This window comes from Rhamphochromis sp. 'chilingali' (genome assembly GCF_963969265.1).
Source record: "Rhamphochromis sp. 'chilingali' genome assembly, chromosome: 6".
NCBI classification, from domain to species: Eukaryota; Metazoa; Chordata; class Actinopteri; order Cichliformes; family Cichlidae; genus Rhamphochromis; species Rhamphochromis sp. 'chilingali'.
In genome coordinates, this window is record NC_137933.1 from 22,962,496 (window position 1) to 22,978,564 (window position 16,069).

At 40.0% G+C, this 16,069-nt stretch overlaps 1 protein-coding gene across 2 annotated transcripts; it reads right to left on the bottom strand.

The window, feature by feature from the left end:
* Nucleotides 1-3,979: 3,979 nt before the first annotated feature.
* On the bottom strand, nt 3,980-15,638 carry vat1l (vesicle amine transport 1-like). 2 transcript variants are annotated; one of them, XM_080885367.1, is made up of 9 exons: nt 15,092-15,638; nt 14,410-14,539; nt 13,968-14,183; nt 13,640-13,782; nt 11,553-11,656; nt 10,837-10,892; nt 10,503-10,697; nt 6,482-6,565; nt 3,980-5,927 (listed from the first exon to the last, which is right to left on the bottom strand). In XM_080885367.1, exons 1-9 carry the CDS (start codon nt 15,304-15,306, stop codon nt 5,829-5,831), a joined length of 1,242 nt encoding a protein of 413 aa, XP_080741493.1. In that variant the 5' UTR covers nt 15,307-15,638; the 3' UTR covers nt 3,980-5,828. The 2 variants fall into 2 exon arrangements, with proteins under 2 accessions (XP_080741493.1, XP_080741494.1); XM_080885368.1 differs by lacking the exon at nt 3,980-5,927 and adding an exon at nt 5,964-6,097.
* Between the last annotated feature and the right edge of the window lie 431 nt (nt 15,639-16,069).

Here is a 16,069-nt window from a genome sequence, read left to right on the forward strand (position 1 = left end):
GTTTCAGCTGTGCCCCGATCCCCACCTGTTTCCTGGTAGTGTATAACCCTGTGTTCATCTTTGTTTGCAATGTTCATTCCTTTTTGAATTTCTTCCTTGGTGCATTATTTACTTTCATGGTGTGTTATCCTGCTGTAGACCATCAGATGGGTACACTGTCGACATTAAGAGATGGACACGGCGTGGTGTTTAAATGATGCTCAGTTGCTACCAAGAGGTCGAACATTGTGCTAAGAAAATATCCCCCACACCATTGCACCAGCAGCAGTCTAAACTGTTGACATGAGGAATGCTCTCACGCTGTTTACACCAAATTCTGACCTTACCCTTCAAATGTCACAGCAGAAATCAACAGAGGTGTGGACTCGAGTCACATGACTTGGACTCGAGTCAGACTCGAGTCATTAATTTTATGACTTTAGACTTGACTTGAAAAAATGTTGTAAGACTTGTGACTTGACTTGGACTTTTACACCAATGACTTGGGACTTGAATTGGACTTGAACCGGTTTACTTGAAAAGACTTGATATTTTACCCCAAATATAAAATTTAACATGCATATTATATAGAGATTGAAAATGTGACGTCATTCACGGGTAGAACCGCAAAGGATTCTGGGAACTCGTGGCAAGCGGTACTAGCGCACGCAGGCTTTCAATTGAAATCAGTCACACAGCGATAAAAAGAAACACAAAAATGTCAAGAAGCTGTTGTATTATTAACTGCAATAGCCGGTCGCATGACAGCCACGGGAAGCCGACGGGTAAAGAGATCGGTTGTTATCGGATTACGTCGTTGAAGAGAAATTGTTCGAGCCATGTTTCCAAAGTAACAAAGACGCGACGGATGGTCTGGATTGCAGCCATTCAAAGATCAAATATAACATCCCAGAACACTCCAGCTCACAGGTTAGTCTGCTCCAAGCATTTACACGAAGGTCAGTGTTTTTTAGTAGTTAATACGTCATTTTCATAACATAATTGGTGATATAGGTTACAAGCAAGTCTGGCGCTGAACAGAAATTGTCGCGCTATGCTCCTTTATTTATTGTGCATAAATAGTGAATTGTCCTGACACAATATTGCTTCTGTTATTATGGTACATTGACAAAAACATATACTTTTATTCACAGGATAAAACAGGTTTTTTGTATCACTAATTGTCCAGTGCGATTACAGCATACAATATTATTGTCACTGCTACATTTCTGTGATGCTACCAGAAATTATTTCCACTACTAATTAATTACCGTTGAGCTCAAAGGTCCTATTAATAAACGGTTAAGGAATGTGTATTTATGACGACGATTTGTGAGACTGGTAAACTTATGATACGTACGATGGTCTTTCGTTCTACACGGTGCATTTCAAGGTCCTGTACCCATCCGTCGGTAAACTGTACCTGGGCTTGTTGCAGTGACCGGAAGTTACTAAACTTCATGAGTGTGTGCACTCACTCCAAGAACCGTATGATTATAAATATGCATATAAATATGCTAAGATGAGATAGCTGACTTCATCTAACTAGCAAATGTTTTCCAGGCTACGTTGGTGATTCAGTTTTTTTTAATATGTATGATATTTTTGTCATGCGATTTTAAAGCCGGTCCTACAACCGCATCCAAGAATAACATGCAGCTTATCTCAGAACTGTCGGTGAAAATTATTCTTGGAGCTAGGTTTAATTGAGCTGCATTTTAAAGAGGTACAATTTCACAATTTGTGTATATTTTCTAAGTTCACTATTTTGTCATGTGTTGAGAAAAACACAGATTAAAAAATTACATGGTCTAATATTTACATTTAGCATAACTGCAACATTATTTTTTCGTTTTTTTTTTTTTAAAGACTAGAAAGGACTTGAAATTCAAAGTTTCAGACTTGTGACTTGACTCGGACTTTTACACCAGTGACTTGAGACTCGACTCTGACTTGCCTGACATTACTTGAGACTTGACTTGAGACTTGAGGATAAAGACTTGAGACTTACTTGAGACTTGCAAAACAATGACTTGGTCCCACCTCTGGAAATCAAGAGTTGTCAGACCAATTCAATAAAATTTTATTTATATAGCACCAAATCACAACAACAGTCGCCTCAAGGCGCTTTATATTGTACAGTAGATCGTACAATAATAGATACAGAGAAAAACCCAACAATCATATGACCCCTATGAGTAAGCACTTTTGGTGACAGTGGGAAGGAAAAACTCCCTTATAACAGGAAGAAACCTCCAGCAGAACCAGGCTCAGGGAGGGGCGGCCATCTGCTGCAACCGGTTGGGGTGAGAGAAGGAAGACAGGATTAAAGACATGCTGTGGAAGAGAGACAGAGGTTAATAACAGATATGATTCAATGCAGAGAGGTCTATTAATACATAGTGAGTGAGAAAGGTGACTGGAAAGGAAAAACTCAATGAATCATGGGAATCCCCCAGCAGCCTACGTCTATTGCAGCATAACTAAGGGTGGATTCAGGGTCATCTGATCCAGCCCTAATTATATGCTTTAGCAAAAAGGAAAGTTTTAAGCCTAATCTTGAAAGTAGAGATAGTGTCTATCTCCTGAATCCAAACTGGAAGCTGGTTCCACAGAAGAGGGGCCTGAAAACTGAAGGCTCTTCCTCCCATTCTACTTTTAAATACTCTAGGAACAACAAGTAGGCCTGCAGTGTGAGAGCGAAGTGCTCTAATAGGGTCCTACAAGGTCATTAAGCTAAGATGGTGCCTGATTATTTAAGACCTTGTTCGTGAGGAGCAGGATTTTGAATTCAATTCTGGATTTAACAGGAAGCCAATGAAGGGAAGCCAAAACAGGAGAAATATGCTCTCTCTTTCTAGGCCCTGTCAGTACTCTTGCTGCAGCATTTTGGATTAACTGAAGGCTTTTCAGCGAGTTTTTTGGACATCCTGATAATAATGAATTGCAGTAGTCCAGCCTGGAAGTAATAAATGCATGAACTAGTTTTTCAGCGTCACTCTGAGACAGGATATTTCTAATTTTAGAAATGTTGCGCAAATGGAAGAAAGCAGTCTTACATATTTGTTTAATATGTGCATTGAAGGACATGTCCTGGTCAAAAATGACTCCAAGGTTCCTCACAGTGTTACTGGAGGCCGAGGTAATGCCATCCAGGGTAAGAATCTGGTTAGATACCATATTTCTAAGATTTTCAGGGACGAGTAAAATAACCTCAGTTTTATCTGAATTAAGAAGCAGAAAGTTAGCGGCCATCCAGGTCGTTATGTCTTTAAGACATTCCTGCAGTTTAACTAATTGGTGTGTGTTATCTGGCTTCATGGACAGATAGAGCTGGGTGTCATCAGCATAGCAGTGAAAATTTATGCTATGTCTTCTAATGATGCTGCCTAAGGGAAGCATGTATAATGTAAACAGAATTGGTCCTAGCACTGAACCCTGTGGAACACCATAATTGACCTTAGTGTGTGAAGACGACTCTCCATTTACACGCACAAATTGGAGTCTATAGATATGATACAAACCACTGCAGCACAGTACCTGAAATACCTACAGCGTGCTCTAATCGCTGTAGCTATTTCAGGCCAGGCAACATTTTTCCAATCTCACATTGTCTAATTTTAGTGAGCCTATGTGAACTATATCCTCGTGCTCTTAGCTGACAAGAGTGGCTCCCAGTCTGTTCTTCTGCTGCTGTAGTGCGGCTGCTTTAAGTTTCAATATTGTGGACATTCAGAGATGCTCTTCTTCATACTGGTTGTAATCAGTTATTCACATCTGACATGAACTAGACATTTTCACCCAACAAAGTATTTCTGAAATAGTCAACCCATCTGTGACCAAAAAGCACGAGTTCAAAGTCACTTAAATCACCATGTTCACCATAATAACCATATCTAGATGCCTACATGAATGGAGTTGCTGCCATGTGATTGGCTGATTAGACATTTGCATTAACGAGCACCTGAACACGAGTCAAAATCGCAAGAAATGCTTTGCAGATAAATTTATTCAAGTAAACAGAGCAGTGCTCAAAGAAAGTACACAACAAAAATGTGACAAAAATATATCACAGGTAAACCATAGTTTGAGGAATTTTGTGAACACACTACAGTGCTGAACAAGTTGTACACATTTCTTTCTTTTGTTTTTTTTAAACGAGGCAATATGAATACACATACAACTGTCTCTCTCACGCACACAGACACTAACAGGGACATTGAAGGCATCGAATTTTAGATTTTCTTCCCCAAATTGTCTAAATAACGCCCTAAATTTCAAGTCTAGGATATAATTTATCTGATCACTTTAGTAAACCCATTGAACATCTTCTCTTCACTGTTTATCACATTCAAAGCATGCAGTGTTTACTCATAACTTTTAAGCTACACATTGACTAGTTTCTACTTTTTTCAATTACAAAACACTGACATCCTGTGTTGTTTTTGTAGATGAGCCTAAAATGATGAAGGATTCAGACAGCTAGCCGATACAAACACACCGAGTAAGCAAGGTAGCGTAATTAGAGAAATTGAAATAGTGTAGCAGATTCTCACAAGTTTCAAAAATAAAATCGTCTGAGTAGGTGGGTGTACTTGCAGAGTAAAGGCAGAGCTTGCCATACTTAACTAAAGCGCTGCACAGTGTTCCTAAATCAGCCTCATACACGAGCTCACTGTAAAAATACGACGTCAGTTATGGAGTTTTACGGCACTTTTGTTGTGAGGCACCAGCAAGTAAACAACTTTGGTCAGACAGGCAAGCTAGAGACTCTAAATACCTTAAACTGCAGTCTGAGTCCGACTAACTACTTAATGCTCAAGAAAAACCAGGATTTTGACGCAGGTATAAATTGAAATTTGTCCTGTTCTACTCAAGTGTTTACAAATCTGTTCATGGTTTTCTGATCGGAAACAATAAATGTTACAATCGTGGTGTTACACATTATGTAAATTCTGAATATACAGTTCAGTGGGAAAAATAAGTCCAAATCCCTCTTATTACATGATCCAATGATGTTTTTGTTTTTTTTAAACAGATTACACTTCATTTTCCACCTAAAAATAACTTTTTGTTTGTTTGTTCAATGTGAACTGCACATAAGGAATACATTTCAAGTATTTTACACTTGTTTGTAGCTCAAAGGCACTAGTGATCCCATAATATAAGGTTGGCACATTAGCATAAAATGTCATGCAAATATCTACACTCAGTCTTTTCTGCCTCTCCTGGCTTACATATTAGTTAACACAACAAAGGGATGCACTCCCTTGATCGGAACAATTAGAACACTGGGGTCACTTTCTCAAACCTATTTCAGCTGTTCGCTTTTAATTCTCACAGCCGAGCACAGAAAAATACTTCTTTTTTCCCCCTGTGCTGTGAAATATTTAGAAATGTTTCCTTGTTACTATTTGACACTTAGGCGCTTTACTTAATCTATTTCATGGGGTGCTAATCATAAAACGAGAATAGCAGGTCGGCAGGTTTAAATGCTTATGTGGTTTGCTGTTAATTTAATAAACTGTGGGCAGATGCAGTTAACTATAAAGTGAACACAAACCTATTCATATTATTGGCTAGCAGGTAATTACTTCATAGTACAGCATATAATGTAACACTGTGTTGAAAATGGCTCTTGCACATTGTGGCATCCTATCCTTTGCTTAGACTAATCAATTGACACATAATAGGAAACGGACAAGAGGCACTAAAGTATACTGCACATACATACATTCATGCATACAGCACATGCACACAAACACACACGACTGGGGTTGTGTTGCTCTGGTGAAACTGTGCTGCCTCTCCAGTGTCTCTAGGTGTGCTGCAGTGGGATTTTGTCGGGTCTAATGGATAAAAGGCATTCGCTCCTTGCTGTCGTTGTCTCCCTCGGGCTCCTCTTCTTCCTCTCCTGCTTCACTGGTCTCTGTGCTGTCGCTGGCCATCTACAGATAAAACATTTTTTACTGCCACCATTAACCGTTTAGTGGAAACAGAGGTGGAAATAAATGTGAGCTGACATCAAATCACACAGCAAACTCTGCTAATGGGCAGAGGATGGGCTGACATGACAATGGAAATGAAGAGGACAGCAGGAAATCCAGCTCTCACAATCCTGACATGAGAAGAAAATGTGCAGTTACTTATGTGGTTTGCTGTTAATAAATAAATATATATATATATATATATATATATATATATATTGTTTTACTACAAATGCCACTTTGTATGTCAGCTAGCAAATGAAGTGTGAGAAGAATACCTTTTGCATTTCTAAAAAAAATCATTTTCATTATAGATTTTCTTAAAAATGTGGACTTGGAATTCATATTTATCCAATTTTGCATCCAGACAATCCTACATAAACTACAGTAGGCTTGAATATAAGACCGATCCATACGGAGAAATTAAAACTCTTAACAGCCATGTCTGTTTATGTATGCAGTCTGTCACCTTTTAAAAGAGAAAATGTCTATATAGCAATAAAAGCCTTTCGTACCAGAGGGGTGGGAGACTTCTCAACATCCAGAATGAGTTTTCCTATGTTGCCTCTGTCATGAATTCTCTGCATCGCCTCTTTTACCTGAGAAGAAAACATAAGTTTAACCTCTTCTTAAAAAGCCGCACAGATCTTATTCTCAACATGTAAAAAAAGCTGGTTTAACAATAAAAGATCTCTAACAGAGAGACTGCTGTAAAATTGGATTAAAAAAAAAAAACACCAGCTGATAAAATTTCAAAATCACAAAAAGATTCAATAATTTTCTGCAGATTGTAGACACGGGATCCATTTTTAGCACAGCTATATTACAGACTTCCTGTGCGAGGAAAGTTAATGGCCTTAACGGTGACAAAATGATGCTGACTCACTCTGCTGGCTGATATTTGACATCACGCTGAACACCTCACTGATGCAAGATCTATAGCAAGAGATTGAATTGAAAATCTGGCAGGGAGGGACAGGCTCTAATAACAGATACATTAAGAATAACTGTTTCTGCAGTCTTATTCCAGAAATGGTTTATTCTACACTGCAAAAAATCTTAGTCACATTCTGCAAAATAAATAAAGTCTCAGACCACACCTCCTAATAACCTGGCTCACTGTTATCCCCACATTCAATAGCTACAGTAGATAGAATTAAAATAAAATAAAGAACAACCCTTCTAGGAACTGAACCAAGGACTCCAAACTCAATTAGGCAGCTACATCTATAGCACACATTATGCCGTCTTCAGAGATAAAATGTGATGCTGTGCACTACACTGCAGAGTAAACCATAGGTGACCTATCACGTCTGTGATATAATAAAGGACATCATGTATCAACATGATAGGGCTCTTAAACTATCTTTAAATGAAGATGAGGCTTCTGCCACTCGGCTGTCTGTGGAAAAATACCATGACACGTTCAAATTCAGCAAAACCCCTCAATTCAGTGCTCCTGCTAGGAGAGCAAAACTGAGTAAGACAGTGAGTCAGAATCTTTTAGGTTTGTGTGATCTTTACTGCCAGCTAAAGAAAATCAGAAATAAGGTGTGTATTGTCGGTAGACTGAGGCAAGCGGGCTGCTGCAGAGAAATCCCTGTGCACATCATCAGCGCCTGTAAACAAAATCCCAGAACACTAAGCACTGCGTTGTGGCGAACTCTACAGCTTGCATTCAAATGAAAATAATTCAATATCCAGTCGTGATGCAGCAGTTGAGGCAACAGTTTGCCATGCACTGACAAGGCTCCTGCAAATGTACACTGTTTTCGAAAAACCCACACTTCATATGCTGTCATAAAACATCACGCTCGTGTTCACCAACACGGCCTGGGAGCAATAAGAGGCACAACATGTGACAACGAGCGACGCTTTCCGGTTCCGTGTTGCCATCCAGCAGGCAAAAGGAGACCAGAAACAACGTTTATGAACGACTGCTAGGCCATTCAGTCATCATTATTTATTTTGCTGTGACAGCAACTTACTTAACAGGTTAAAGAATCAACTCTGTTAGGCATGGTGCTACTGATAAAAGGGCAAAAATAAAGTCAGACCCACCACAAAAGATTACCATGCCATATCATGCACTCACGCAGACGCAGCTGAGTGTATGCCTTTGTCTGGAACCCGTTGTCACAGAAATCAAGCCAATAGGAAAAGTGGGTCATAAACCTGTACAGCACTTTGCTGTTAGGTAGCAACTTTCCAGAAGAGGTTGGGGGTTGGATAAATTCCGCTTACATTTTGAGCGAATTAGGTCTCTGTGCATAATGACCAATTTTCATGCAACGTGGGTTCGATTTTGTTTTTCAGGATTTTTAATAGCATTCAGCGTAGAAGCTGTACAATATTTTCCTGACTGAAACTAGCAGCGATTAGAAAAACTCCCATTATTCTGTCCCAGCCATGCATATTGTCCAACTTCTCATTCCGGAAAGAAAGGTTGCTATGGTCAGCATGTAAACTAACCTCTCCTTCCAGGCATATAAACAACCGAGGCAAGCTGTGCCCCTGACACTACATCCCACGCTATCCTCCCCTCTAATGAGATTCTTCATGGGCAATGGTTCCAGTGAATAGCCTGAACAATCTGCCAAAGTAATGACAACAGTGCATGGAAAGTTTCCCATGAGAAATCATTTCACAAAAATATCTCTCCGACTGTAGACAGAGTCTAGAATAACTTACAGTAAGCTTTTTGTGATTATTACTTACACTGCCTCTGCTTTCATCTAAATTCCTGAGGTATTTTTCAGTATGAAACAAAGTCCAAGGATAAACTTTCTGCTTCTTTTTCCAGTAACCAGAAAATCAGTGGACTGGGGTGGCCATGGCTCAGGAGATAGAGCAGATTGTCTACTAATTGGAAGGTTGGTGGTTCAATCACTGCCTGCTCCACTCTGAATATTATAGTATTCTTGGGTTGCTCCCATTATGTTAGAGTGAAAGTTAGATGTTGAAAAAAGGGCCCGTTTTTTAAAGTGCTTTGAGTAGAAATGCACTATACAAAAACCAGTCCATTTAGTCTCAAGTCCCCAGCTGCAGGTTCTTCATTGATTCTGGCGTTTGTTAGGTCTGAAATGGTGCAGAGGTAAGTCATTCAGAGCTGCAAGTCTTTGCCGAATTCATTAACCTACAAGAATATTAAAAGTGCAGCTTTTCCACCCCACAGGTGCAGAAAAATGAATAAATCAACCACCATCTGTACAGCCCACACATTCCTTGTTTGCAAATGGTTTAATTAAGCAAATAAGAGAAAACAGCTGTGGCGATGGGCCATGGTTGTCCCCATCTTTGTGTATCATTTAACTACAGACGAAAAACACAGAACTGTTCCTGCCTTACTCCGATCCCCGTTTTACTGTATCCACTGCAGGTACACGTGGACATCAGAGGAAGGATCACAAATATGAAAAAGGGGTTAAACTGAAGCTGTTCTCATGAAGGAGCCCAGCAGTGGTCAAATGCACACCGGCTAAACCCGCATCACAAGCCGGAGCTTTTATGGATAAATATGGGGATTAAGTGGATGAATAAGCATGATGGCCCTGCATACAGTTAAAGTAGTGAGTGTGTGTTACCTTGTATAAAACAAATCAGTGCATTTTCTGTTATTTCGGACCATTTTAATAAACAGAAATGATTATTATGCTTGGACAACTAAAACCCCCAATTAGCAAACTTGCTTTATAAAAAAAAGTATTTCATTACGATGCCGGTGATTGTCCTTTGGCTTGGATTTAAGCGTTTTTGGGGGGCACTAAAAATTCTTTTAGGCAGGAAAAACCCTGTAAGTAGCATAGGTACGCTCTCTTAAAGTGGTACTTTTCCATTAGGCTTATGTACCAATGGGGATGTGAGCCACAAATGCCCTTGTAAAAATATAGCAGAGCGAGCAAAGTAAAAAGAGGAAATCGAGCATAGATGTGGTAATATTCATCTGTCTGTAAAATTGCCTATGTGATGGAAAGAGTCTGGTTTTCAATGCTTCAATATGTTCTACACACAACCAATTGTGACAGTGTATTTATGAGTCTCTCTTTTTCCAGTCATGGGTCTTCATTTACTACTGATGTTCCCCTGAACTCAAATCCCTTTTAAATGTTGCACAATGCAGGAAAAGACTGATCCGGATCTCTTAATGTAAATATCAAATTATTAGAGGAAACATGCATCTACTGTACAAAGGTTCCTGAGAAACTGAATGATCACAGTTATAGGAAGACTTAAAGAGTCTGTAGAAATCGAGTGTCAAGTGCTTGATGTATGGGCTGTTTGGCTTTTTGTGTTGGTGTGACATAATAGTTGAACAGGAAGATTCAACCTACCCACCATCTGTGGAAGAATGTCCAAGGACAGCTGACAACGTTCAGCAGCGACAAACAACACATTATATTCTGTCCAGGATGTTTAAACCAATTCTTCTTAAAATCTTTTCTGGCATCTCGGATTGCCCGACGTGATCGGGTCATTTTTAATTTGATCCTCATCGATCTCTGTGTCTTAAACCCTCTGGTTACTTCAAGTTCTTACCTCCTCCAGCGCCCAGAGGGAGTCCACTACAGGCTTGATCTTCTTCTCTTCATACAAACACAGGAGTTTGTCCATCACTGATTTCACGAGGCCACATCTCCCTTGTTTGAAGAGCAGGTTGAGGAGCGAAAATCCAGCTATGACTTTGTTCTCTTCGTATAGCTTAATAGGGTTCACCTTCTCCACCTGCCACCACTGTAAAAACAAATAAACAAGCAAACGAGGGTGACGGATGTGTGCGTGCGTTTCATTTCCTGTGACTTATAATTGATTGGGCAGTTACAGGGTGTAGTTTCCTTTCAAATATTGATGATAGACTGCATCTCTGACTCACAGATTTTGCAAAGCTGAAGAAACTCTTTGTTTCCCCAGTTACCATGTTTGACGCGCCTGAAAAAACAAAAATAAAAGGATTTCTGTATACTGGACAGAAGTGACTAGTCAATAATTGGCAGCCATGAAGCATGAAGGGAGAGTGGGGGAGGATCAGCTGGCACCTTTAGCCCTTTAGATCTGTGCAAGTATGCCTTTGCACATTTTGAGTATGGCTGCAGATAATGAATTAATCTCTCTGTAATCATGTTACTTGATTCATGAGGCTTGACAGAAGCTAAAGTAATTAACGGAGACCAGATAAGACTGGTTGCTGTGAAGGACAATACATTCAATTTGCAGGCTCTGGAGTATATATTATTCAAATGACACTCACTATTTTGCGACTAGATCTGTGCCACTCTTATGGGTGTGTGTAAAAATTGAAGCTGCAGCAAGAAGACAGATAGATTGCCATGAGGAATGTAAAACAGCTACTCGGGCTCTGTGCAAAAGTAACAAAATCCAACTAAAAGTACCTCTAAAGCTTCTTTAATCCACACGCAAACTGGTATAAAAATCTCTGCGTGTTCGTGCCAGACTGCTTTTTTGGGCCAGGGAATTTGACTCGAGAGTGAGACTGTACTTCTCAATATTTGAAGTAAGATTTAAAATGTAGTTATTTTGACTTTGAAGCGATACATTTTTGCACAGTAAAGGAATACATATCATCCCCACCATACAGGATGTAAGTTCCCAGCGGCTTCAGCAAACTCAGGCCTTTGCCTGTGTTCTCCCCACACAGGCAGTCAAGCACAATGTCCACTCCCTCTGGAGAAATCCTGAAACACCAAGAACAAAGGGACAGTTAAAAAATATTCAATTGAGCTAATAAACATGCAACATGCAGAGATTTAAACACTTCATTAGAACCAGTAAATTATTTGAATGTTGTCTCATAAATGAACAGATTATTTTAAACACAGATTTGAGCTGAAACATTTAGCCTCGATGGTAAGATTAGCAGAAAAAAGATTTGGACACATTTTGGACAAATTTGAATCGATTTCAGACATAATACTTTTTTTTGCCTTTTTAATGTAGTATTCCACTTTTGTCTAAGAAAACAAGTGATTTAAGGAATGGAGGCAGTTATATGAAAGGTTTCTACTCTTACTGAGCCCGCAAGAAACTTAGACGCTACAAGCCACATTCACACAGCACTATATTTTATCTGTCACCCCCACATTCATTTTGGGGTTAAGCATCTTAACGTTTTGAAAGGCAGACCGGAGGAGCTGCGGATCACACTACCCACCTTTCAGCCGGCGGATAACCCACTCTACCTCCTGAGTCCCAGTCACCCAGATTTAGAAAGCTCACAAGGGTAAAAATATAACCAGTAGATTAATCTAAAATCCAAATAACAGGCAACATTCAATTACCATTAATCAGTTAAGCAACTAATTGTTTCAGCTTTACTGAAAATGTCATGAAGAATTCGAGCAGTTGAGTTAAAGTACAGTGAAAGGCAGAGATATGACTGCACTGGCTTGTTTGTGTCCACAAGCACTAAATGTAAACGTGCAAAACATACTCTGTAAGCATATATATAGATATATGTATATATAAATATATATATAATTTATTTATATGTGTGTGTGTGTGTTTTCAGCCTGTGATTCATGCTGGAGCAGCTTCAGGTTTTGTCTAATCATGGATTCATAAGATAAGGAGCTTGGTTCTCTGGAGTATTACTCTGAGAAAAAGTTGCAGCCCACGTTTTCTTATACAGGGATTATTGATGTGTTGCAGTGCCCACGTAGCTCCTCATCGGTAACATATTTTACACTGTGTTACAAAACGTTTCTGATCTCATCGCACACAGAATCAGCCAGTGGAAAAAAAAGGGCCATAATGAGACTTTTTAGAGTACGGTATATGAAAGAATGAAAGGCATGTTATTATCAAGGGGACATTAAGTCCATACTTTCTGCCTTGTGGCCCCAAACACCCGGCTGGCTGAACAGCTTGGTGGTCTTGTGATTCTCATGGTTTTTTGCCTTTTGTAAAAGGGCTAATTTAATTGTACTTTGCACTTGATCCTGAGAAGAATGTGTGGACCAGTGAGATGAAAGGCATATTAATCCACTACCACTGCTGACATGTATGCAGAAAGCACTCAACATCATTTCCTAATCAAGCCATTTGCATCTGTAGGTACTACAACGTGGCAAATATGGATTTTCATACATCATACTAATGCGCATCTACCCTGTTTCTAGTATAGCCACAGATAATTACTGCCAGAGCTCTGTGAAGCAGAGGAGGCCGTTTGGTGATGAAATAATCAAAAGCTTTGCAACATCGTTAGAACTACATGAAACCTCCGCAGATTAATTGTAGTAGACCTGTGGCATACCGCATCCAATCCCATGAACGTTTGCAACCAGCGGTTTCTTTGTAGCGTAAACCGTCTCTGATGTCAGTGTAACGTGTAAGAAATCGCTCCTCTGGCCTAATTGGCTCAGCTGTTCCACATTGCCGCTACAGACCTCCACCCTACACAATGCTGCTGCTTGCTGAGATGAGCTGTGAGTTGCCATGGTGACCACAGCCACACATGACCAATAAAGCAAGCAGTAACATCTGCATCCTCCAGCAGGCCTCTTACCCTCTGTTAACTAAGCGTTGTCACGTTAGTTTAAAGGGGTAACCGGCAACATCTTCACCTGACTACATCTCCACATTCAGTCTTGACTCAATGAGTGAATGTTGCCAAAATTTGTCAAAAAGAAGTAAAACCACTTACACAACACACTTACTTTTTGACTTCTTGGATGTAGTCAACATTTCTGTCAAAGAGGTGAGCCACGGAGTCTCTAATGGCTGCGTGTTTGAAACACGAAGCGATCCCAAACACAGTGACATTAGGCACGGTGGAGCAGAGCTGAGCCACAGCTTGACCCTGAACATAATAACAGTTATAATAATGTATCAGTGCCCGAGAGCACAGAGGATAAGGAAAGCAGACATAAACATAAATCATACCACGGCATAAATAGCACTATTAACAGCGGGGATTAAACAACAATTCCATATGTGTGCATTTGTTTAGAGGGTGTGCACTAGTCATATGAGAACTGGACTTACTACACCACCTCCTACTGAGTGGACCAACACTGACATCCCTTCTCGCAGATTGGCAACCTCAAAGAGCATCATATAAGCAGCCACAAAGTTCAGGGAGAAGGCTGCTGCTTCAGCGAACGTCATTTCATCTGGCATCTTGTAGACAAAATCCACGGGTGCACAAACCACCTCCGCCCAGGCGTTGTAATTCACAAAAGCCATGACTCTGTCGCCTATCTGAAAGAAACATGTGAGGGAAGGAGGTCAACACACGGCAGACACTAACGTGAGCCCGTCATGTGGCAGTAAATGTCATCAGATTATGAATTAACAGCAGTATATTTCTGATTGTTACGCTTACAGCACTTATTGCAATCTGCATCCTCTCTAGTTTTATTGGTGTACTTCTCTGGCAGCATGTACTCATAGAACAACTGCATCAACAAGCTGTAATTACACTAACCTCAAATCCCTTTGTGTTTTCACCCACTGACTCTACTATTCCAGAGCACTCAAATCCAGGGACAAGAGGGGGTTTGGGGGGATTATCGATAGTCCCCTGACGTACCATCAGGTCCAGGAAATTCAAGCCACTGCAACAAAGAATAATTCTTGTTTGTTTACACTGGAATCCATCTGATTCGATATCTGGATGACGACCATGACCCTGAACAGTCTCTAACAGCTTTTTAATATCAAATATTTAGCATGAGGTGTTAAGAGATGTAGGGATTACCCAGCACTGTTTATTGCATTATTATGAGCAGTGAGTCACAGGCTTTTCCTCTGTGAATAAACAGTACACTTTAATTTTCCCAATGTCACACTGCTAACACTGGCAAAAGCTCAGCTGCAACCTGGGGAAAAATGACTTGCTCAATATCTTGTAAACAAGCGCTTAGAAAATAGAAAGTGTGACATAGAATGACTGGAAACTGTGGCATCAGATATGCTTGTTATGAACATCAGCCACCCAACCTCCTGTACCAGAAAAGACCTGTGGATTCATGACTGCGAATTTCTGTGTAAGCCTTGTTGATCAGCGTATAGACTTCACAAAAGCACCATGCAACGTGGGAGTAAAAGACCAGATCAGACCGCAGCTCACAAGTACAAATGAAAAACACTGACACCCTCATATTTACCATGTTTTCACGCGGATCTTCACTTCACCATCCTGAGGCTCGGGCATTGCCTTCTTGGTCACCCTGAGTTTGTTAAGACCCCCAAAACCTGACAATATCACCGCTCGCATTTCTTTGGCATTGCCAGACGTCTCCACGTTGTCTATTTCTTTCTTCACATTTTTGTCTATCATGTACTCGGTTTCCTCTGTCATGTCTGCTCCTTCTTTAGCCATGTCGAAGACCAGCTGCTCTGCCTCCCCGTTCCTAGTCGAGAGTGATTTGGGCGTGCAGCCGGTGCAGCCTGCACACAGGCAGGCGCTGTATGGACGGTTATCCACAGTGGAAGCTGAATCCTCATCATCTGCAAGCGACGTGCACTCACGCAGGTTTAAAGTTCCAGTATTTTAAGTCTGACAGATGGCGATTAATTCAACAAAAAAAACTTTGCTATTTCAAATCAGGAAATTATTTCATCCTGGTGAATTATCCTTCCTTGCGCCAGTACGACTTATAAAGTGCACCATCTGGTGGTGAAGCGCCCGCAAAACTTTTAAGTCTGATGAACTCCTTCAGATGCCCTCGGCAGCACAACCAAGTAGGATATAAATAAATAATCGTTAACCTCATAATAAAGATTCAAAGTTTTATAGTTTAATGGGATGTTTTCTTTTATTCTCCTTTAAAGGGTTAAACTATAAAAATGACCAGAGGAAACAAAACAAACAAACCTGGAAGAATTAGCGAAGAATTAACAACAATCAATCATGGTATGCATGATTGTGTGCGAGTGCAACATTCCTATTTAAAATAATGTATTCGTGACTTGTAGACTTGAAGTTTCTTCGAGGCTATAATTTTTTTTTAAAATTTGGATACATTTAATACATATATAATACATATTCTTTTACATCCCTCGAAATCTCTGTTTAAATTAACTATTAAACAGGGCTAAACGATGTTTAAATGACAATATATAATAAATAAATAACTAAAAGA